The sequence below is a fragment of the Danio rerio genome, chromosome 23 (assembly GCF_052040795.2).
Source record: "Danio rerio strain M-AB ecotype USA chromosome 23, GRCz13ab, whole genome shotgun sequence".
Taxonomy (NCBI): domain Eukaryota; kingdom Metazoa; phylum Chordata; class Actinopteri; order Cypriniformes; family Danionidae; genus Danio; species Danio rerio.
The window spans coordinates 2442533-2466791 of record NC_141043.1 but is presented as its reverse complement, the minus strand read 5'-3'; the positions used below and the strand labels follow the sequence as shown (position 1 = coordinate 2466791).

The window sequence follows — 24259 nt, the reverse complement described above, 5'->3', positions numbered from 1 at the left end:
CATGCCATTGATGAATCGACAGCACTGGGCTGCTATTGCACACATAAGGCAATCTGGCATTTGTTGGTCACATGCTACTGAGCAATAAAATGGCCAAAAAGACAAACAAACATAAAATTAAAGCTGCAAGCAGCAAGGAAAGGGACCTCGCACCCGGGCTCACCACCGCCCGGTGGCCTTAGGATGACAGAGAACAGCGGACAATAATATTTTAAACGGATATATAAAATAAACATGAGAAAATCAACAATTTAATGCCAAACTTCCTTCTGTCAGCATGACTGTGCTATGACTGTGACTTAATATTAGCATGTAGACATATTCAGGAGAGGAATCTTATCGAACCTGAAGTTTCAGGGAGATCAAACATTGTGTGATTGAGTTATAAGCTAAACTTCCTTCTGTCAGTAGGTGGCGCTACGACTGTGACTCAATATTGGCATGTAGATGTCTTCAGGAGAGGAATCTTATCAAACAAGTGAATTTTCAGGCAGGTCAGACAATGTGTGACTGAGTTATAAGTACGTCCTCTTCTATGGTGACACACTGAGGTTTGTCATGCCGCCACGGACACGCTCTTGAACAAAATCTCTAGATCTTCACAATATATTATCACTAGAGCTTTCAGATAACACCACCCAAATTTAGTGATTATATGATAAAATTTGTGGGAGGAGTTTGCTACAGTGTAAAACATGTCATTTCCTATCGCCAGCAGGTGGCGCTATAACTTTCTCTGGATATTGGCATGTAAACGTGTTTAGGTCAGGAATGTTAACAAACGTGTGGATTTTTAGGCAGATAAGACAATGCATGCCTGTTTCATGGCGAATCGTCAAAAAGGTCCACCACGGATATGCTCTCGACGAACACTCTAGGGCTGCGTCCGAAATCGCCTACTACTCAGTAGGTACTGCATTTAAATTTAAACGTACTACTCGGCTGTTAGAAAAGTGCATTCTATACAGTATGAATGAGAAAAGTATGAATGGAATTCGGGCGTACTACATCCGACATTTTGTCACAGTGACGTGACCTACCTGCCTTAGTTGCGTCGCTTCACTCCCATTCATGAGTTCTCTTGAGGGGCATCATGTGATAGCGCAGTGTGCATGGGATGCGCACTTCAGAATCTCGCCGGAAGTAGTAAGTCATCCGGGTACTTTTCGAATTTTATGAATTCGGAAATACTACTCGGCGTGCATACTGATTTTAGCGTACTATATTGTATGGAAGTATGCAGTTTTGGACGCAGCGACAGTCTTCACAATTTAACATCGCCAAGGCCTTTAGATGACCCAATTTTGGTGTTGATTGATAAAATCCCTAGAAGGAGTTCGTTAAAATACAACGCCTGAAAATGCCAAAAATCGCACTTTTTCGGCACATGAAGCTAAAAATATGTGACTTCCTGTTAGGTTTGAGATTTTGCTCCAAGAGACTTTTTTTGTAGTTATTGGCATGTTTGACGTGTGTGCCAATTTTTGTATGTGTGCGTGAATCGTAGCTCGGGGGCCGTCCGTCAAATGTGCATAAGTGGTGCTGTCGAGTCATTTTGCAAAGCCCACTTCCCAAACCTATAACAAACATACACTTTTGGCACTTCTGGGCCGTGCTTTTGTGAGTTTTTTAGACCCTCAAAACCATTCTGGTGCTCGTTCCCTAATAATAATTAACAGAGCCATTCCAATAGGGTGGTGCACATCCCTAATTAGTCCACGTGACCAAAGGCCCCAGTACACTTCAAACAAAATAAAAGAACAGGCATTTTAGTTTTGCATTTGAGAGCAAAAAGAAATTGTAAAAGGCTGAGTGACGGTATGCTGTTTTGGAACATTCAGACCCCCTGCACTGCAGGAGATGGATTCATACAGACCACATGGGAAAGCTGGGTTGCGGTTTGAAGTGGTGTTACGCTTTGCCGCTGCGGGTCTCTTGTAGTGTGAATGAGACTTTAGCAGGACCAGCAGGGGGCGCTCATCCTGCAGTTTCTGTGGGTGCTAACATTCCAGTATATTGATGGGGACTCTACTCCGCAGTTAAGGCCGTCTTTTGAATGAGACACTAAACCAAGGTCCTGACTCTCTGTCGTTCGTTAAAAATCCTAGGATGTTCTTCGAAAAAGAGTAAGGTTTAAACCCCAGCAAATCTGCCCACTGGCCTCTGTCCATCATGGTCTCCTAACCATCCTCAAATTAGGCATGAAATCGTCAAGGCAGAAAGGACAAACTGCAAACTTTGGATGTCTATACGCAAACCTTGTCACTGTTTTGGAGCACACTAACTTATCAACATCATTAAGACTTAGGGCCCGTTTACACTAGTGCGTTTTAGTTTTAAAACGACGTTTTACATCGAAAACGATCCGCATCCACACTAGCGTTTCTGAATATATCTCCGTCCACACTACGCCACTAAAAACGTATATCACGTGACAATTAGAGCACTCTGGGCATGTGCGTTCTAGTATAAACAGAAAGCATGTGTCTCGCTCGGCATTTGGTTATTGTTAGTCAACAAACGCCGGTTGAACAATGAACGCGATGGAAAGAAAGCAAGAGAGGTATTTTTGTGGACAGACGACGAGGTCGAGTTACTAAACGTAACAAATGAATAACCGCACAATGGCACCTAAAACAGACAATAGTGCAAACAACCCTCCCATTTCTGTGCCCATGTTGTTGTTTACAGTGAAGGCTGGTCTGCTGTCTTCCGGTAGCGTTAAAGCCATTTGTTATAGTCATGTGATAGGGGCTTGACGAATAGGGAAAGGATACGCAATGACATGTAAGCCCCAATCAGGTAGCGAATCTCAGCAGCCCCGCCTCCGTTTTCGGCGCTTGAAAACTCCGGCGTAGTAAGGACGGATGGCGTAACCGTAGCAAAACTTTTGCATTTTCAAACTAAAACGCATTAGTGTAAAAGAGGCCTAAAATAGTAATACAGCTATACATTTATATTTTAAATATCACCGGAACTTTATAAAGCTGCTTGCACAAATGTCCTCTTTGGTCATTTTTTTAGATGAGTAAACATCTGTGTCTTTCTCACCTGTACTATACTGCGAAGGTCTTGGACGTAGGTTTTTTCCGTCTCCAGGATTTCCTCCACCACTCTGTCCACATACTGGACTTTACGTCCCTCCGGCGACTGAATCTCTGCGTCCTGATTGGTAAGCTTGCGTGTCTTCCTCCCTGACTCCTCCTCCTCCTCCAGCTGTCGGGCAGGCACCAGCTCCAGTCGGATGGCTCCGGAATCACGGTCCCGCTCAGGGGTGGAGCCTAACACCGGCCGTCCCCCGAGTGAGCAGTGGCTGTCACGGGACGAGGCGGATGAAGACGTTGAGCCATAGCTGACAGGCCGGTCGCTGCAGTGTGTGGAGTCCATGCTGCGCGAAGAGCAGTATCTCAAGGCGGAGCTTCTGATTGGACCAGACACCTGGTTTAGCACCGCCCCTCCAACAGGGACCTCCGGGAGCGGCGGCAGAACATCAGTGGAGAATGGATAATCTTCTGAAAGATAAAAACACCAAAGAGGTTAGACATCAGGACTACGCATTGCTGAATAAAAGTGGGATATGCCACACGTGTTGGGTTTATTTAATGTTAAATATTTTTTTCTTTCCCAAATGATGTTTAACAAAGCATCAAAACAGTGACAGCCAATCAGAATCCATCTTGCATTTTAAAAGTTCACACTTAGCTGATGATGGATTATAAAGCGTGTTTGGCACGCTGTCCTGGGAGAGAGTCCTAAGCTCATAAGATACTTGAGTTCGGGGCTCCCTCCTGTTTGCAAGGCGATAGGGGAGTTTGAGCTCAGGTAGATCTGGAGAACTCCCCTGCTGTAGTAGCTATGAACAGATAGTGATTGCTGTTAGGAGATAACTACTAACTAGGAGCATGTCTATGGTGCCAATTTGGATTAGTCAAGGTGGGAGGAAACCAGGGGACCAGTGGGAAACATACGTGAGCACGGAGAAAACATGCAAACTCTGCTAAGAAACATCGGCTGGCTTGGTAAGGACTAGAACCAGTGATGTTCTTGCTGTGAGGCAACAGTGCTAACCACTAGGCCACCGTGCCACCCATCTAGGAAAGGTGAAGGAGTAAGGGTGGAAGGGGGGATTCTTCAAAACAAAGATGGCTGTGATATGGAACTCAGGGTATTTATAGTGGCTTAGGAATCGTCTGATTGGTGAATCCTACATTGGATAATGCTGGCAACCATAAGCACGTGATCTGCTCGAAATTAGTTTATAAATAAACTCCACTTAGAAACATTTAAATCAGCAGATGACAAGCAGATGGGTGCAACCAACCTGATCTCACTACAATACATGACTATTTTCCAGTTTTGGCTAATTTGTATAAACACCACTTAATAATCTACAATTACTTTACACTGCTCATTGGTATGCACACTGATATCATCAGTCATTTACATACCATTCTTGTTGTAAATGTGTTTGAATGCCTAAATGTAATAAATTGTATTTAAATATAGAAATCTAAATTATATAATCGACAATCAAGCTTTGTCAATTGCCTGATCATTTACTCACTCTCAAGTGGTTCAACTTTTTGATCAGTTTCTTTCTTCTGTTAAACATTAAAACGAGATAATCTGAAGACGGTTGATCTGATTAAAGTTTTTAAGCATTTTCTTTTCTTTTTTAAAAGGACTCAAACTGTTTAGACACAAAAATTACAACCCTAAACCCTCCCACTGCAATTACAAATTTGATTCCCACAGACTTCCATCTCAAGGGGGATCTCACACAAAAACATCCTGAGAAACCCACAGCGATCTCTAGCATTCCTGGGCTGTAATCGCCATACACTCAAAACCATTTTGGGCTTGTCTTTCATACAACAATGCTGGCCTCTCTGTGTCTGTCTCTCTTATACACAGGAGAAAGCTGGAAATTAACCAGTTTAGATACATGTAGCATTTACCATTCAGTCTCAGCGGGTTTTCACATCAATGCTGTTGAAGAACCATTTTGGGATCCTCAAAGAAACATTCAGAGAAGACTTCTTCAAGCTTTTTTGTCAGTCTAAAGAAGTTTAACGACCTAAATACGTTTGTTTCTTCATAAAGAATCATTTTGTGCAGTGAAACAGTTCTTATAACCATCAATGCCAATAAAAGATCACTATTTTTAAAGTGACAGGTCACCCAAAACTAAAAATTCTATCGTCCTCCATTTAACCAAAACTTATGTTGGCTTGCGAAAGCCAACGTACTGTTATAGTACTCTGTCTTCGAAATCAAACTTATCTCTTCTTAGGCCGTTCATAGTACAAGGCTCAAATTTAGTCAAAACTTGCTTTCTGCATTCGAGCTATATCTTCTTTAAGCTATATCTAAGCTAAGTCTTCTCATGCCAATCAGACTTATTGTTTTGAATTAAAAATGTTGAATATTGTATTTTAATAATCTGGGCATTTAAAAAAATTATACAAGCCCCAAATTTGGCCAAAAGCTGTGTCCTGCATTAGATTTTGTTGCCATATCTTTTCAGGTTTATCAGACTAATAGTTTTTTTTTTTTCAATAAATAATTTTTAAGCATTATCTTTCTCAAAATATGGCAAGCCATTTTTTACTTAATCTCCATATTTTTATACTGACAAGGCAAGACATTTTACAAAAAGTCCATATTTTTTTACTGATATGGCAAGCCATTTTTTTTTTTACAAAAAATCCATATTTTTATTAATTAGGCAAGCTATTTTTTACAAAAATCCATATTTTTTTTACTGATGTGGTAAGCCATTTTACAAAAAGTCCATATTTTTACTTATTAGGCAAGCCATCTTTGCTTATATCATTTTCAGACTTATTAAGCATTATATTTTCTATAAAGCATGGCAAGCCATTTTTACATAGTAAACTCCAAGTCCAGTTTTTGACCATCATAGAGACATTGTGGTTAATTTATATCACTTATATTGGCAAGAGGCTTTGATGTATCATCACTAAGCTGTCAATTGTCTCCATAGCAATAAAACAGGCTAACCTAGCAACCATTTAAAAACAGCAATCTCTCTACATCAGAACATTCAAAGTCTCTTTAACTCAAGTCATTTCACTTGGCGGCCATCTTTGAAACACCTCTTAAGCAGTATGCCCGGGCATTCTGTCTAAATGGGGAAACATCAAATTCTTCAAAACTGCTTGCCAAACTAACGATTGAATTTCATATTTGGAATCAGCAATAAAATTAAACAACAACCGTCTCTTTAGTTTCATTCCTAAACATCCAAATCACACAAAATTTGCAGAAACCTACGTCTGGTCCGAGCCCAGAGGCAATCTATAGCTATAATTGGCTCCTGTACTAGAAGACGGGCTTTATTCACGATATAGGGACCGATGATTGGCTCCTGTACTAGAAGGCGGGCTTTATTCAACATATAGAGATCTATGACTGGCTCCTGTACTAGAAGACGGGCTTTATTCATCATATAGGGATCAATGATTGGATCCTGTACTAGAAGACGGGCTTTATTCATCATATAGGGAGCGATGATTGGCTCCTGTACTAGAAGGCGGGCTTTATTCACCATATAGGGATCAATGATTGGCTCCTGTACTAGAAGGCGGGCTTTATTCATCATATAGGGAGCGATGATTGGCTCCTGTACTAGAAGGCGGGCTTTATTCAAAATATAGAGATCTATGATTGGCTCCTGTACAAGCAGGCGGGGCTTTATTCACCATATTGACAGTTACACATTTCCTCATTCAAAAGGATACAAGTGACATGTCTTGTGTATTCTACAGTCTTTGGAACATTGTAGAGACATGGGTATTGGCTCGTTTGACTCATGCTAGCAAATAGGACAACCTGTTAACTATGAATGGTAACGATGATATGCCAAGTGCTAACAACGATTAGTTACATGCTATTAATGATTATCTAAGAGCAATAACATATGCTAGAAATGCCTACTAAGTATTAGCATTTGATCAAACATGTACACTAGTGTTGCTATTAAGCAACTTCTTAGCAACCGCTATGCTTCCTAAGTGCCATTTCCAGTCCTAGCACAGTCACGTTGGCTTTCTCAAACCAACAGCAAAGTTCGTCAATGAAGTTTAGTTTCTAGTTTGAGTTTCTTTTTTTCGTTGTTGAGCACAAAGTAAGATATACTGAGGAATGATTAAAAAAACAGCCATTGACTTCCATAACATTTCTTGTTCCTACTATGGAAGTCAATAGTTACAAGTTTCCAACATTCTTCAAACTATCTTCCTATGTGTTCAACAGAAGAAACAAACTCCTTAAGCTTTAGAATCACTTAAGGGTGAGTGAATAATAAGTACATTTAAAATTTTGGGTGAACTGTCCCTTTAAGAGTGCAGAGACATGGTGTTGTTGGTGCATCTGTCTGTGTTATAATCATAGTCATAAGCATAATCATATAATCATAGGCAATTACTCAAGGTAATTTAGAAGGTTGTTAAAGAAATGTGTATCTAGAAACCAGATTATCACGAGGATGACTGAAATACACACAGTTTACATTTCTAAGCTGTGAGTTGTTGCGCTTATATGTGCTGTTTTATGATGCTAGGTGATTACTAAGGCTGCTCTGGCGGTTGTTAGTAAATTACTCAGATGTAATTGAGAGTCATTGGGAGTTACTCGATGCTGGACTTGGGACATCAAACAACACTCTAGAATTTTCCCACCCTGCTTAGCAAACCTCATAGCATCTTAGCAATGTAGTAGCAATTAGCATGACCCGCACCATCCCCATTCTCTTCATAAGATGTCACGCTTTATATGTTTATTCAGTTGAATTGCATCATCTTTCGCAGCTAGAGCAGTGCTGGGATGTGTCTCTGGCTCTGGGTGTGATTTAGTTGTGCCATTAAACACCTGAAACAGCAGCCCACCAGTTGACACACACTCACCACATCACTCCAAGTGAATTATCATGGGAACACACACACACACACACACACACACACACACACACACACACACACACACACACGCATGCATGCATACATTCAGAGTCTTTCATGACAGAGAAAGGCCAGCACTGAAAGAAGGAGGCTTTAATGAGCAGATTAACATGTAATGGAGACATTTTACTCCCTGGGTGAAATGAAAGAGAGCTCTGTGTGATTGTGTGTGTGTGTCTGTGTGTGTGTGTGTGTGTGTGTGTGTGCATGCACGCCTTATGTTATGTGGACCAAATGTCCCCACAAGTATAGCAATACCAGTAAATGTTGACATTGTGGGTACTTTTTTTTGGTCTGCATGAGCACAATGGCTCATAAAAAAGTCAAAATGTCAATGTGTCCCTTAAATGTGTCCATCTTCCCTTATTTCTGCGTTCTGCATCTTTTGTATATGAGTTTAAAATTTCAGTCTCATCTTCTTAGTCTTGTTTTAAAGCATTAAAATGCTCAATTTATTTTATTACTTTATGCTCTAAAATGTGTTGTTTTACATTAATCTTGCCTTCGGTCTTTTTGTACAGCACAGTGGTCAACTTTTGTTGCGTTTATTTGTGCTTTATAAGTAATTAACTGAAATGTAAGGTTGGATTAGGATGTTTCTAAGAGCCCACGCTGTTTTGGGGCCCAGGAGTTACTATAAGGGACCTGATTGGGGTTGGAACTAAACTTTGCAGGACACCGGTCCTCCAGGACCGAGTTTGGACATCCCTGCCTGACGCCTTCAAGCTAAAGAGAATTGGGACACCCCTACCCCTCGTTTTGCGCATTCACGTGAAGGGGTCAGGGCTAAGGGGTAGAATTGGGATTGGGCCTTAGGCCGTACTCACACTAGGTACAGTTGCCTCGAACCGGGCCAAAGCATGCTTGTCCACCCTCCCGTCTCCCCCGACGGCCCGCACTCACACCATATCGGTTACGTCATCGATGCTGCGCTGTTCAGTGCGAAGCGCTCTCTCACTCAGCAGCACAGTGGAGATTTCTCTAGTTATATCGTGTCAGTGGTTTGATATGCAGTGACATGCAGTCAAATATTTCGCCAAACAGTCCTTAGGGATGCGGAGACACGCAGTCAGATATTTCGCCGAACAGATCCGCCACTTTTGGTGCTCATAAACAATCATAAAGCCCTCGTGCTTCAGGAATGAGGAGGTCTGCTGATGGTGCAGCTGTCGTGCTGTGAGGAGTTTTCGTCTTTAATAATCTATGGCAGTTTGCATTCACTGAACAATTAGAATGATTAATAAATCCATATGAAACAGCCCCTTAAATGTCACATCTCGTCTTCAGTTTCGAGCTTTGGCGCGTTTTGCACTCACACTACAAACGTACCCAAAGCCCAAGTGAACTGCGCTCAGGCACACCTCTTCCAACCGGCCAGGGCCGGCCAAGTGAACCGTGCTTGAGCCGGATTCAGCGCACTCACACTTCTCAAACGATCTGGTAAACGGGCCTGGGCACGGTACGGATGGCATAGGGTGAGTAGGCCCTAATCTTGAAGATGTAGGGCCAAGGGGAAGGGCTAGATACCCTTTGAAACTGAGATTTTTAAGGACCACACTTGAAACCAAAGGGTACGAAAATTTCTGCATACGCAAGTCAGGAGATGCACAAACTTATGTATTTTTTTGACATTATTAAGAATTTTTACAACAAACAAGCATATGTTTTAACACATTCATAATGCCGTTCATGTTCTAATGTCATTTTTTTTTACTACAATAAAAAAAAACGCCAAAATTGGCGATCTATAATTCCTAATAATAACTCCGGAATAGCAGTCCCACGACATACTTCCACATCTGACACTGGAATCCCCTGCCAGAAAAGTCTAGTGGCTGGGAATGAGCTTTTTACAGTGTCTGCTATAATGTTAATGTAGTTTTCTTGTGTTTACATAGATGATATCCCTACTGAAAAATCCTGCTTAAATCAGCCCAGTGTGGTTGGCTGGTTTTAGCTTGTCGACCAGGCTGGTTTTAGAGGGGTTCTGGCCACTTCCAGGCTGGTTTCCAGTCCTTTACAGCCTGGTCTTAGCTGGTCAGGCTGGAAAGCGACCAGCTAAAACCATCTAAAACCAGCTTGACCAGCCTGGTTTAAGCTGGACATAGCTGGTTTTGGCTGGGCTCCCAGCCTAGCTAGGCTGGTCAAGCTGGTTTTAGCTGGTCATCTCCCAGCCTGACCAGCTAAAACCAGGCTGGAAATGGCTGGAGACCAGCCTGGAAATGGCCAAAACCCCTCTAAAACCAGCCTGGTCGACCAGCTAAAACCAGCCAACCATCCTAGGCTGGTTTAAGCTGGATTTTTCAGCAGGGATGGCTACGGTATAAATACACAGTACAGTTTTGAGGTTATTGCCACATTATATTGTTATGATAACATGCTATCATTGCCTTCACTGATTTCCTGAAGAGAAATACCAAAACATAAAGCAACTGGAATCTCTACAGCAGTTGCCATCGTCTGATCTCATATAAAGTAAGAGATCGCAATGACATATGAAGATGTGTGATGGTGTTGTAGTGCTATCCCATTTCTTAGGGGTAAATTTTGAAGCTCTTCCCCTTCACACTCTGTTTCAATGGCCTTAGACTCACTAAAGCAACATTGTAAGAGCATCCAAGACGCACCCACTACACACACATTAGCACAGGTGTGCACACACAATCAGCCCAGTGTAGCACTGCCATTTTAGCACTCTCTAGGCTTAACACAATAGGCAGATTACAGAAGCGTAAGTGATACACATACAGGACAAACCGGAGGGTTGAATTACAGCACACATTATATCATAGCATTGACATCAAACTGCATCAGGGAAAGCAGTCAAAAGCAACAAGTAATCGCTCTCTGATGACAAAACCAAATAAAGAGATTGGAGGGAAACTCAACACTTGCTTTTTGTCTGGGATAAACCGCATGTCTCCTTCTCAGATGCCAGTTATGAATAATCGGCGTCATTACTCACTCAACACGGAGCCATCTATATTATCCAGGGCTCCAGAGGAAAGCCACATGATTGGCTGTTGATTGTCTGAGGCAGCCTCTGATTGGCTGATTCCCATGCAGGCCAAAAACTCACAGGCTGACCCACTTTCACGACCCAAACAAACACAAAGTGAAAAGCAGCCACCAACAAACACAGTCTGAGCACATTTTTTACTCTGTCCCTTTAAGAGTTCAGAAACACAGTGTTGTTGGTGCAGCTGTCTGTGTTTCAGCGTAATCATATGTGAATATTACTCAAGGTTTTTGTGAGGCTGTTAATAGAGCTGCGCGATTCTGGCTAAAATGAGAATCGCAATTTTTTTGCTTAAAATAAAAGATTTTCTCACGATTCTGTATGTGTAAAATAAAGGTATGGGAAAAACAAACATATGGCACAACATTGATAATAATATTATGTGTAGGTCTACTGGTTTCTATAAATAATTATATTCTACTTATGATAATTCTGATGTTGAATTATTATGTTTGAGATATATGCTTGCAATCTGTCATATTAGACCAATTTATTCACTGGTAAAATCAGACATTTGCCATTATCAGATTATATTCAACAATATATAGGCTAGAGTATTTATACTGACACTGTAAACATTTATTTTCATGCAAAACTGTGGGTTCGCTATGAAAGAAAAAACATGTCAAATGCTTGTCGTAATCATAACTCTAAAATGCGATATGATCATTTAAATGACGTGCACACTTTTGGTTTCATTTTGACTGCTAAGTGCTGTTCATACTTCGCGCACGGCTCCCAAACGATCACCCTGTGCCACAAACTGAATATTATTTACAACTGTACTACCTGTTACTCGCAACATATGCAGGTTGTGTTCACTCAGTGGCGCAAAAAGGGGGTATGCAGTATATGCGGCGCATAGTGGCGCCACACATGGGGGGCGCCATTGTGCCAAAACTATTTTTGAAGTAATTTGAGGTTTGGCAGGAATTTGCTCTACCTCTCAAATGTTTTTCATTGCAGCTGATGTGGAGGCTTTAGCATTTCGATTTCATTGTAATTACTTAATGACAGACACAGATTGAGCACATGGATTATAAAAGCATGGACCATGGCTTTTTATTGTGTATATTGGTATAGACAAATGTTTCTGGAACTACTTTTGTTTGTCCTGGAACCCATCCCCCTCCCCACACACACATACAGTAAGTGTTAGTTATACACCCTGTAAAAAAACAGCTGTCAAGCTTTTACAACCTTATGCACACACACACTCACACACGCACCCATATACATGCAAACAAACAAAAGCATGGCGTGTGCTGCTGAACTTGAAAATCTACTGAGAGATCGGATCTCTAATAATCTCAGAGGAAACCAGGCAATGGTGTAAGAAGGAAACGGCAATGTGTGTGTGTGTGTGTGGGTGGTAAAATATAAAGACATTTGTATGAGATCATGTTCACTTTGATCACTGTAACCTAAACCCAGCGGAGCGCTAAGCCTTGGGTTTATTTAGCAGAGGATTGTGGGTTTCGGCAGCTTATATTTCAGCTGAATCTGATATACAGGGCTCCTTGTTTATATTTACTCTTTGTTCGGACAAAATGAACACAGTATTATCCAAAGCATTGTGTTAGACTTGTAGGTGGTGGCTTGAGAGTTGTAGGACACTGCAAGATGGTTTCTAAGGTGGTCTGCGTGATTGCTGTAGTGTTGCTAGGACCTAGACATTCGCCTATCCAAGCTTTAGGAACATCAAATACTAACTTGACTTCTAGTTGATCAATTGGTATCAGAAGTGGCTTATATGAAAGGTAAAGGCCTTTAGATTACGCTTATTTGACCAAAATAAAATATGAGCATGCCTTGATTTTTAATGATTTAATTAGGACAGTAAAGTCTGACTTTGCTTAGACTTAAGTCTGGTCACTGAACAGAAATAATTTCCAGGAGACAGAATGAATATGGTGTGGAGTTTGCATGTTCTCCCTGCCTTCACGTGGGTTTCCTCCGGGTGCTCCGGTTTCCCCCACAGTCCAAAGACATGCGGTACAGGTGAATTGGGTAGGCTAAATTGTCCGTAGTGTATGAGTGTGTGTGTGTGTGCGTGTGTGTGTGTGTAAATGTTTCCCAGAGATGGGTTGCGGGTGGAAGGGCATCCGCTGCATAAAAACTTGCTGGATAAGTTGGTGGTTCATGCCGCTGTGGCGACCCCGGATTAATAAAGGGACTAAGCCGACAAGAAAATGAATGAATGAACTAATGTTTATTTATTTATTTATTTAATTTTTTTTATTATAATTTTTTATTTGTTTTTTATTTATTTATTGTTATTATTATTATTATTATTATTATTATTATTATTTTTTATTAGTTTTTTTTATTTATTTTTATTATTATTACAATTATTATTATTTCATTGTATTTGTATTTAAACCTACATGTACAATTGTATTTTAGTTAATTCTTGGCTAATGTGAGCGCTATCCCGCTGTTGGATTGGTATGGCTTTGGGGTTTGTATTGTTGTTCTTTCCCATTTGAAAAACTGAAAATCAATAAAAAATATCTTTAAAAAAAATACCATTAAAGTCAACGGGTGTTTCTTCAGCATTCTTCAGTATTTCTTCCTTAGTGTTCAACAGAAGTAAGAAACACGAGGATGAGTAGATGATGGCAGAACTTTCATTATTGGGTGAACTTTCTGTTTGTGGTGTCTTTCAGCATGCGAAACGCACACACACACACACACACACACCCATTCCTCATGTTGAGCGATAAGAATGAAGACGAGGAGCGAGGTGGGGTTTAAGGCGATTAAGGGCCTGTCTGCCCCCCTCTGAGCGCTACTGCTGGGAGACTCAAACATGACATAATTCAGAGAAGACTAAAGGACAAAGAGCTCTCACATACACACACCGCCTCGCTCTGCAGACACACAACATCAAACAGTCCCTCAATGCAGCACGTTTTACTGTTGCACACACACACGCACACAGATTCACAGGCTTGAAGGGAACCACAACCTGAGAGAGTCCCGAGCTTCAGTCATGTGTGAGTGCTTATATATAGCTGGATGTCAATAAAAGTTTTAAATACAGACTTTGAGCTGAAGCTCGTCCAGCTGTGAGCTCAGCGCTGCGCTCGAACGTTTCCCCGAGGCCAGTATGTGGCATTTAAACCTATATTTACTCTACAAAACACACTAGTGGTCAACCAGTGTGGCGTTTCAGTGGCTGATATCATGGCGACTTTTATCATGGAGATATAAATATAGGAGGCATCACATTAAAACTTACTTAGTGAACCCAACAATAGAGATCTGATGAAGCTACATGGGGACTACATTGTCTTAAAGGGATTGTTCACCCAATAATTGAATATTACCACATTGTTCACTCGAGTGTTTCAAAACTTTTATGAATTTCTTCTTCTTTTAAACGCTAAACAAGATAAATTAGGCTGCACGGTGGCGCAGTGGGTGGCACGTTTGCCTCACAGCAAGAAGGTTCAAGCAATTAGGTCAGTTGGCATTTCTGTGTGGAGTTTGCATGTTCTCCCCGTGTTGGTGTGGGTTTCAATCCACCGAGTCAAAGAGAACATCTTCCTGATAAGCTGACGCCAATAACGACAAGAAAAATGGAGTGTGAGGGATAAAGGACAGTGATGACAGACTTTGGCTGAGGGAAATGACCAAAACATCTCGGATGTTTTACAGTCTGCTCACTCCACTGGTTTGTCTATCAATGTCGTCTCATCACACATATTTTTATCATCACATGATCTGTTAAAACTAAATCATCTGACTTTTTTATGGATATGCTGGAAATTATTCAGTAATAGTATAATAATACCAGTGGTGAGAGAGTGCTGAAAAATCATACTCAAGTAAAAGTACCATTACTTAACTAAATATGTAGTGTAAGTAGAGCAGTGATGGGTCGTTCATGAACGATTCGTTCATTTTGAACGAATCTTCAATATGACTCCGGAACTACGAGTCCTCTCAGGGAGTGATTCGTTCATCCACGCGTGCGCACATTTGTGCAGGTAGTATCGTTAATTTCAAGTCTTCATCACATTGGCAGAAGCCAACCATATGCGTTTAGAGCCGGAAAAAGAATTGAACCGTTCATCCTATGAGTCCTCTATCGGGTCTGAGTCACTTGTTCCTCACGGGCCAATCATACGCATTTAGAGCCGGAAAAAGAATTGATCCGCTCACCTCTCGAGTCCTCAGGTTTGAGTCATTCTGTTACATGATGAACAAACGATCATGGCTCCTATTGGCTTAGACTGTGCATTGATTAAGATTATATGTGACTGTCAGTGTAACGTGAATGAACCCCTGACATTTGAAGACATGAAGAGGTGAGCTGAGCAAAGAGACAACAATACCTTCATAGACAAAAGAGCAGGTAAACATTGAATTATTATTCTCTCCTTCTTATAGTATTGTATTTTTGACTTATTTGTTGTGCAATCAACCTTTTGGGCTAGTTGTAGATGTGTTTGGAAGCAATTCGTAACATTTTAATAATATTTTGGCAAATTGAACCAAATGAACAAAATGACTCGAAAAAAGATTCGTTCATCTTGATTAACGAGACTCAAAGATCCGAGTCAGTAAAATGATCCGAACTTCCCACCACTTAAGTAGAGTAATAGTATCTGTTTTAAAATTTACTCAAAGTATGAGTAAAAAGTAGCCCTTTCTAAAGTACTCAAGAGTATTTGAATATTACGCTGTGAAAAGTTGATGCATTTACATGTATTTTGTGGATGTGTGTATTCGTAACATTCTATAGTGAAATCAGTTATTGTCCAGCAGGCACACAACGTCATAAGACATTAATATTAGGCTAGATTTAGGTTGTGATGTCAGGTGACCACAATTCAATGTCTAGCCAGCGTCTAAGGACAACATTATTTTGATGTCCAATAAGGATGTCAAATGACGTTAATATTAATTTAACTTTAGGTTGTGTTTGAAAGTAACCAAAATCCAACGTCGAGCCAACATCTTAAACCCACATCATTCATTCATTCATTCGTTTTCTTGTCAGCTTAGTCCCTTTATTAATCTGGGGTTGCCACAGCGGAATGAACCGCCAACTAATCCAGCAAGTTTTTACGCAGCGGATGCCCTTCCCATCTCTGGGAAACATCCATACTCACATTCACACACACACACTCATACACTATGGTCAATTTAGCCTACCCAATTCACCTGTACTGCATGTCTTTGGACTGTGGGGGAAACCGGAGCACCCGGAGGAAACCCACGCGATGGCAGGGAGAACATGCAAACTCCACACAGGAACACCAACTAAGCCGAGGTTCGAACCAGCGACCCAGCGACCTTCTTGCTGTGAGGCAACAGCACTACCTGCTGCACCACTGCCTCGCCAAACCCACATCATATTGATGTCATACACTGACATTTATTCCTCAGTTATGGCAACCAAAATCCAACGTCTGATTGACGTCATACTGGTAATGTCCTCAAACGTCAAGCTCTGACATCATTAGACCATGATATTTGGTGGGTTTTAGGTTGGACGTTAGCCTGACCTTAAGTTCTGAGGTCAACATGATTTTAATTTCCAAACAAAATGCAACGTCTCCATGACACTGGGGTACAACGTCATTCTAACGTCATGTTGACGTCTTGCATCTGCTGGGTGTTTATGGTCATTTCGGTCATCATGCAGTAAATATCCGTCATCTCCTCATCAGTGACATGCATCTAAACAGTCTCTGGGTCAAAGCGTGTATAGATTTGGGACGTCTTCTTGGACACTTTTAATGCTTCCAAACAGTTTGCTGCAATTAGAAAGCGCACATGTCTTGAGGTGTGCGATTTGATTGGACAGGAGTCACAGGACTGGAATTTCTAATCCCCATAGACAAGAAAAATAAAGTAGTGACTGAAAGTTGAAGGAAAGTAGAGGAGTAAAAGTAAAAAAAACATTGACGGAAACATCGTTATTGACCTCAATAGTTAAAACAAAGGACACTATTGAAGCCAATGGCTGCTTATCTATAGCATTCTTCAGTATATCTTCCTTTGTGAACAACGAAAATCAACAGGAGGATGAGCAGATGATGACAGAGCAAATATGTTGCCCAACTATCCCTTTAATTTTGAGATTCAGACTAAATCGTTGCGCCTGCCAGACAAAAATCTGAAGTCTTACTACTCAGTAAACTAACAACACGTCTCACTTTAACAAGACATATGATTACGATGCTTCATCATTCATGTCTGCAGCACAGAGGTAATGTTTAGTGCAAGCTCTATGCTAATAGTAATTGTTACTATCATTAGTACAACCGTCAGACAAACGAGCCACCCAGTAGAGATACCGTCTGAGATGTGCGTGAGCTGCAGTCTGACAGTCTTACAGTTGCATTTCCGCCCTGTCATTATGCACAGTAAGCATTTCCTTACCGCACATACTGTACAGTAAGCATACATAATCACTGCCAAACACACACTCATAAACATGTCAAGCGCTCAGACCAGTGTGTGAATGACGCTACCCGTCTGCATTATGCTCAGCTATTAGATAAGTGCGAACAAACAGATCTATAAAGGGAGCGACTGATGTTATTTACGCTGTATTCTGGTGTAATATTACAGCATGCACATTCATCTATAAACAATATGTGTGATGTGTTGAATTTGTGACCTTGTGGGGACCAAACGTAACCACAAGTCTAGCAATACCAGTACATTTTGAGCTTGTGAGGACATCTCCTTTGGTCCCCATGAGGAAAACGGCTCATGAATCACACTGAATGAAGTATTCTGAAAATGTAAAAATGCAGATTGTTCACCCTACAGAAAAATCCAGGTTAAACCAGCCTAGGCTGGTTTTAGCTGGTCGACCAGCCTGGTTTTAGAGGGGTTTTGGCCATTTCCAGGCTGGTTTCCAGCCATTTCCAGCCTGGTCTTAGCTGGTCAGGTTGGGAGATGTAACACGGGGAGTGACACAGACAACTGAAGTAGTATCCACGTGCAAGCAATGGTCAACACAGGTGCAAACAGATGTATAGAGGCAGTCCAGAATCGTAGTCAAAGAACAGGCGAGAGGTCAGAAGGCAGGCGGCAGGCGAAGACAAAAAGACAAACTAGGCTAAGGTCAAAAACACAGAGATACAAGAGCAAGAAAAAGTGTTGAATTGTCTCTGTAGCAGATAACAAGACTCGGCAATGTGAACGAGTGAGTGTGCTGCTTAAATAGTGTGTATAATCAGTCTGTGACAATCCTCAGGTGGTGCGAGTGTAACCAGTCTAAATGAGGAAGCATGTGTGAGTGTGAGTGGAGTGCATGCATGAAAATGTAGTCCAGAAATGGCGGATTTGTAGTCCATAAGTATTGTGTGTGAGATCCAGCGATCTAAAGAGTTACGATCGCTGGTGATCGTGACAGTTGCAGTATTGGTCTGTCGGTTAGTCAGTCAGTCAACAGTGGCCTCTGGTGAATTAAAGCCTGGTGTATACTTCTGCGTCGATTGATCGGCGTGACCCACGGTGCATGCCTTGCACGTTGTCGTGCATTTATTTTTCAGCATGCTGCTTATGTTGCTAGGCAGAAACACTTCCGAAATGCTAGCTGCCAGTGAGGTTTTTATGTTTCTCTGTTTCTAGTTTCTTCGCTTTTTTTGAAAGCTGCCCTAGCTTAAACGAGCTCATTTTAAAGCTGGAACCAGGGGACAACTTTAATCATAAAGTAAACACAAAACATAACTTTCTATATGGACCTCATTCATGGGACACGACACTTGTAAACACTCACTCCAACGAGTTCCCACGGCTCTCAGTCCTGCCCACACCCATCAGCGCTACCCAGCCGACCAATGACAGAGCTTGCGTTACGTGTCATTGCGAAATGTAGTTACATTTTTTGAGAGTTGCGCGTCGACCACGGCAAGGTTTTTGAGTCCATGCGCCGGCTGCCTTTACGTGAGAACAGCTGGCGTGAATGGAACTCACGAGAGAAATTTAAGATCAGAAAAAGCCAACACAGCGACCTCTGGTGGATTTACGGCAACAAAAACTGCAAAACAAATGTAGATCCTGGAACATATTTGGCACTCTCCAGAAATGTACACAGGGGTGCGTATTAATAATGAGCCTGTGTTGCGATTTACTCACGTTTTGAAGTAAGGTCAACTAATAGCTTTAAAAACAATGGGTTCACTCCAGCCTGATCTCACGAGAAAACGTAAGTATTTTACGTTTCGCCAGTTTAGCGGCTAATTCATACGAATTCGTACTAGTTCAGTCGTATGAAATTGTACGATTTTAAAAAGGAGGCGTGGCACCTAACCCCACCCCTAAACCCAACCGGCATTGGGAAATGAGCAAGTCGTATTAAATTGTACGAATTAGATCGTACGAATTCATACGAATTAGCCACGAAATGAAAAAGTTACGAATTGCCGTGAGATTGTGTTGGTTCACTCACGTTTTGGGTACAATCTGCTTTTTTTCAATCATTTTTTGCAACGTTGGTGTGAGTTTTTGTTCAGAGAACTGCGTCACTGGAAGTTGTGAGATTATCAGATTATTACTTTATTATTGTGAACATATTATATTAAGATGCCTGACTGCAAATGATTCTTTCAATATCATTTGAGTTTAGCACAGCTGTCTCTTCTAAAATCTTTCTCTCTTATGTGGCATAATTATTTTACCTGGTTCTTTTCTGATTACAGAACTTTTTTTCCTGACAATTAAAATTGTGTTAATTCACAAACGCATATTATTTTCTTTAAAGTGAAATATGGATGCTGGTTTCTCTGCCGCACAGTAAATCACATTTGAGAAGGGAAAATTATCAGTGAACTTTGATCATTTTTAAGCTGTATTATGGTTCTAGATGACTTGTAATACAACACATGAGTTATATGGACTCCTTTTATGATTATGTTATGGTGTGCAAGATTTCCTGTTATGAGTTTGTGATAAGAGGATAAAAAATCTAGTGTTGGAACTAGAAGACATTAGGAAACAATGACAGCAATTGAAGCCGACTTTTCATTTGCAGTAGAGGTTTCTAGTGAATGTTTTCCAACATTTTATTTTGTTTTTGGTCTCAGAATCATGGCTTTGTCTGTCAGATTTATTGTCCTCTTTTCATATTAGACTTTTCATATCTGCCCACACTGATAAGGTCAGTCCATTAAGGGTGCAGTTTCAGGCTGGAGAACTCATTATCAAATGTGGCAGCAAATATGTGTGTCAGATTGCAGATTAATTCCCAGAAATGTGTCACAGGCAGATTTTCATAAAAATCAATATACTATATGAGGGTAAACATACCCATTGAGTTCTCCAAAATAATCAGAGAGACATTTTAGTGCACAAGACATGAAGGTGAAGATTTACATTTAATAAAATGGCTGAGTTTATAAACTGCTACCAATGTCTATTAATGTAGAGTTACCTCATTAATTATTCGCCCTCACACGGTTTTTAATTTCTTTCTTCATTTGATATGGCAAAAAATATATATCACGATATATTTCTAAATTTTGGTCAATACAATATAATTCTGATATCAATATGGACAATATTAAAACTCCAGGAAAAAAACTGCCAAGAATGCACACAATGGATTTGAACTGAATTTGCAAAGCCTAGAATAACATCCAGGCTTTTATAACTTAAAAAAATAAAAGTAAAAACAGTACAAAAAAATTATGTTCACTTTTTATTAGCATTTAGCCTTTACAAACAAGAAATGTTAACTAAACTGTCAAATAAATTAAACTCTCAGACTCAGCTTATATATATATATATATATATATATATATATATATATATATATATATATATATACAGTTGAAGTCAGAATAATTAGCCCCCTGAATAATTAGCGCCCCTGTTTATTTTTTTCACCAATTTCTGTTTAATGGAGGGAAGATTGTTTCAGCACATTTGTAAGCATAATAGTTTTCATAACTCATCTCTAAAAATGAATTTATTCTATCTTTGCCATGATGACAGTAAATAATATTTGACTAGATATTCTTCAAGACACTTCTATACAGCTTAAAGTGACATTTAAAGGCTTAATTAGGGTAATAAGGTTAACTAGGCAGGTTAGGGTAATTAGGCAAGTTATTGTATAACGCTGGTTTATTCTGTAGACTATCAGAAAAAAATAAATAAAATTAGCTTAAAGGGGCTAATAATTTTGTCCCAAAAATGTTTTTTAAAAAATTATTAACTGCTTTTATTCAAGCCGAAATAAAACAAGTAAGACTTTCTCCAAAAAAAAAAAAAAATATATATATATATTATCAGACATACTGTAAAAACTTCCTTGCTCTGTTAAAAATAATTTGGGAAATATTAAAAAAAATAATAAATAATTCTGACTTTAACTGTATGTATATATATATATATATATATATATATATATATATATATATATATATATATATATATATATATATAATTTAGGTGAAAAATAAATACAGCTTAAAGTGACATTTAAAGGCTTAACTAGGGTAATTAGGTTAACTGGGCAGGTTAGGGTAATTAGGCAAGTTATTGTATAACGATGGTTTGCTCTGTAGACTATCGAAAAAATATATAACGTAAATGGGCTAATAATTTAGTCCTTAAAATGTTTTTTTAAAAATTAAAAACTGCTTTTATTCTAGCCAAAATAAAACAAATAAGACTTTCTCCAGAAGAAAAAAATATTATCAGACATACTGTGAAAATGTCCTTGCTCTGTTAAACAGCATTTGGAAAATATTTTTAAAAAATTCAAAAGGTGGCCAATAATTCTGACTTCAACGTAACAACATTGTCTTGATCTCCTTCTGATGCGTTTCAGTCCCGAATGCTGGCTGATTCATCACCAATCCCACAGCGTGAAATATATGCAAACACAAACAAAGACTCTCCACTGTCATGTTTGCTTTAAGAGATCTCTGATCACTGAACTTTGAAAAGAATCAGACACATGCGCAGCACTGCACAAAGCTCTTGTGGTCTTGATATCTTCACGACAGCATCCAAAGAGCTGCGTGTCCATAACCAATGGGATTATATCCCTGAAGCCCGACTGCACGAGAGCTACACACACAGATAGACGCACACAAACACACACACACACACACACACACACACACACACACTCATGTGAGCAACAGTAGTCTATTCTGGCCTCTGAAACACGTTGGAACTGGGCCACGACTTCTGGAGCAGGAATGCCTGAAACGGATTCACAACATGCTGAAAACAACTCCAAACGTCTCATCAGAAGCAGAGGATCCTGAGAAAATGGTTATCTCTCCATCAAACTTAATGAGAGCAAGCAATCACATCTCTTTAAATAACTCTTCTCTCCTCTGCCCATTTCCTGCAATCAGAGCGACCCATTATCCCCCAAAAGACTGTCAAAGTAGGACATTCCAGTCATCAGCTCAGTTCGTATGTGAAGAGTTTTTCCATACTAGGGATGCTCAAAATAATCGATTAACCGTTAACCGAAAGGGTGCGCTTGTAACCGATTTTTAGAGTTTGGCTGCATAAGTGGCCGATCGAATACGTTAAGAGGGGCATCTTTTGAATGGTTTAGCACGGCTCATCCAACACAATCTTGTAACTTTTTCATTTAGTGGCTGATTTGTATGAATTAAAGGGTGCAATAAAGGAGTTGTCCAACACTTGTGTACCTTCTTTATGAGAATAATCGTCTACCTTCATTTCAGTTGTACCATAAAAGGTACAGAACAGTATCATGAGGTCTTTTCTGTACCTTATAAGGTACAACTTTTACAAAGGTACAAAACTGTTCCTTAAGCAGCACTATTTGTACCACCGTGTACCTTTTTTCGGAGAGTGTACTAAAACATATTAAAGACTAAATAGTCTGACTTTGCTCCAAGCACAATCCTAAATATCCATTTATAAAGCACCAAACTATTCCGTGATGAAGAGGGACTGGGCTATTCACACTGGTGATGGATGGCTGATCATAGATCAGGCTTTCTCTAATGATCTCTGCAGTCATCTGCGCAGCGCTGCTGTCCGCTCTGACATCTGAACTGTGTTTGCTCTGTCTGGAGGATCAGGCTCTTTTATATATGGGCTTTTATTTTCAGACAGCGGCAGTGTGATGTCAGGTTCACTTTTTCGCCTTTCTCATAAAATAGGACGCATGCACGCTTTATTACACATGTATAACACTGTGTGCATTGAAACACAATGTGTTAATTACACATTTATAACAACCAATTACTGACAGGCTGCTGAGATGTTCCCTTGGAGGACTGAATGCGTTTAAAGAATAGCATGAGACAAAGGGACTTATCCTGCATGAATGAACACACACACACACACACACACACACACACACACACACACACACACACACACACACACACACACATATGTATATAAATACAGACAGGGTGAAGGCCCGCCTGTGACCCACTGCCCCAGTCCTGCCCACAGATTAGATTTCACTGAGACGGATTTGCTTCAGAGAAACCTAAACCTGACATTCATATACGGCCCACATTTAAATCCCAGCACTCAAATGCACTCGCACAAAGAGCATTAATAGAAAGATTTCCGCCACCTACGGATTTGCAGGAAAAGTGCAGTCACACACAGATCTGCAGAGATCATACCTTCATGCGTGTCAGCGGGGCAGAACCTTTGAAAGGACAACTTCGTCAAAATGTGACATGCTAGCACTGCAGATCACTGATTGGCCAGGGAGAATCATTGCTGTCTGCTTGATTGGGCAGATTTAATCAGGCTAAATCAGATTGAAAGAAATAGTCAACAACATCCACAGCAGGATTTTGAAGCTGAGTTAACGCTAGTTTTTTTTTTAAAATCAGCATTTAATAATGAAAACGCTCCTCGTCCATGTTGACATTTTTACTGTTTCAGAAAATCGATCTCCGTTCACACTATACAGAGTAAAACCCATGTTCTGTTCATGCAAAGCAGCACCAGTACTTGCCCTCTACTGGTTGTGTATGCCACAAGAAGACTTAACAAATCAGGGAACGATGCACATTTTGTGCAGGAGACCAATCAGAAAGCGCATCTGGATAGCCACGCCTCCTTTTTCAAAAGTCTTGAGTTTCAGTCTATCTACACTAAAGTAAACACCAATGTTTCCAAACTCAAAAATGGTCATTTTTTGCACTTCAAAGAATCCCAACCGAGGCTTATTCTGAAAACGTACCTCTATATACATTTCTGGAGACCCTTGGGGTACATTTTTTTGCAGTTTTTGTTTTCAATAATCCACAAAAAACCACTG

General features: G+C 40.2%; 3 protein-coding genes across 8 annotated transcripts in view; 2 read left to right on the top strand and 1 right to left on the bottom strand.

The window, feature by feature from the left end:
- snai1b (snail family zinc finger 1b) overlaps nucleotides 1–11912 on the top strand; it is a 159957-nt gene extending 148045 nt beyond the window's left edge. The window contains exon 3 of the transcript XR_015522989.1: nucleotides 11851–11912. The gene's annotated coding sequence lies outside the window, so the exon portion shown is untranslated. The remainder of the gene's footprint in view (nucleotides 1–11850) is intronic.
- LOC100002469 (uncharacterized) overlaps nucleotides 1–24259 on the top strand; it is a 225505-nt gene that overhangs the window by 101476 nt on the left and 99770 nt on the right. The gene's annotated exons all lie outside the window — the stretch shown is intronic.
- Nucleotides 1–24259, bottom strand: part of LOC101886810 (pleckstrin homology domain-containing family G member 1) — an 80685-nt gene that overhangs the window by 44435 nt on the left and 11991 nt on the right. For 4 of the 6 annotated variants that reach the window (XM_087306399.1, XM_087306402.1, XM_087306397.1 and 1 more), the window contains exon 2: nucleotides 3052–3512. In XM_087306399.1, the coding sequence (XP_087162525.1) occupies nucleotides 3052–3387 (336 nt within the window). In that variant the 5' untranslated portion in view covers nucleotides 3388–3512. The remainder of the gene's footprint in view (nucleotides 1–3051; nucleotides 3513–24259) is intronic. The other 2 variants (XM_087306400.1, XM_087306403.1) reach the window with 1 other exon arrangement.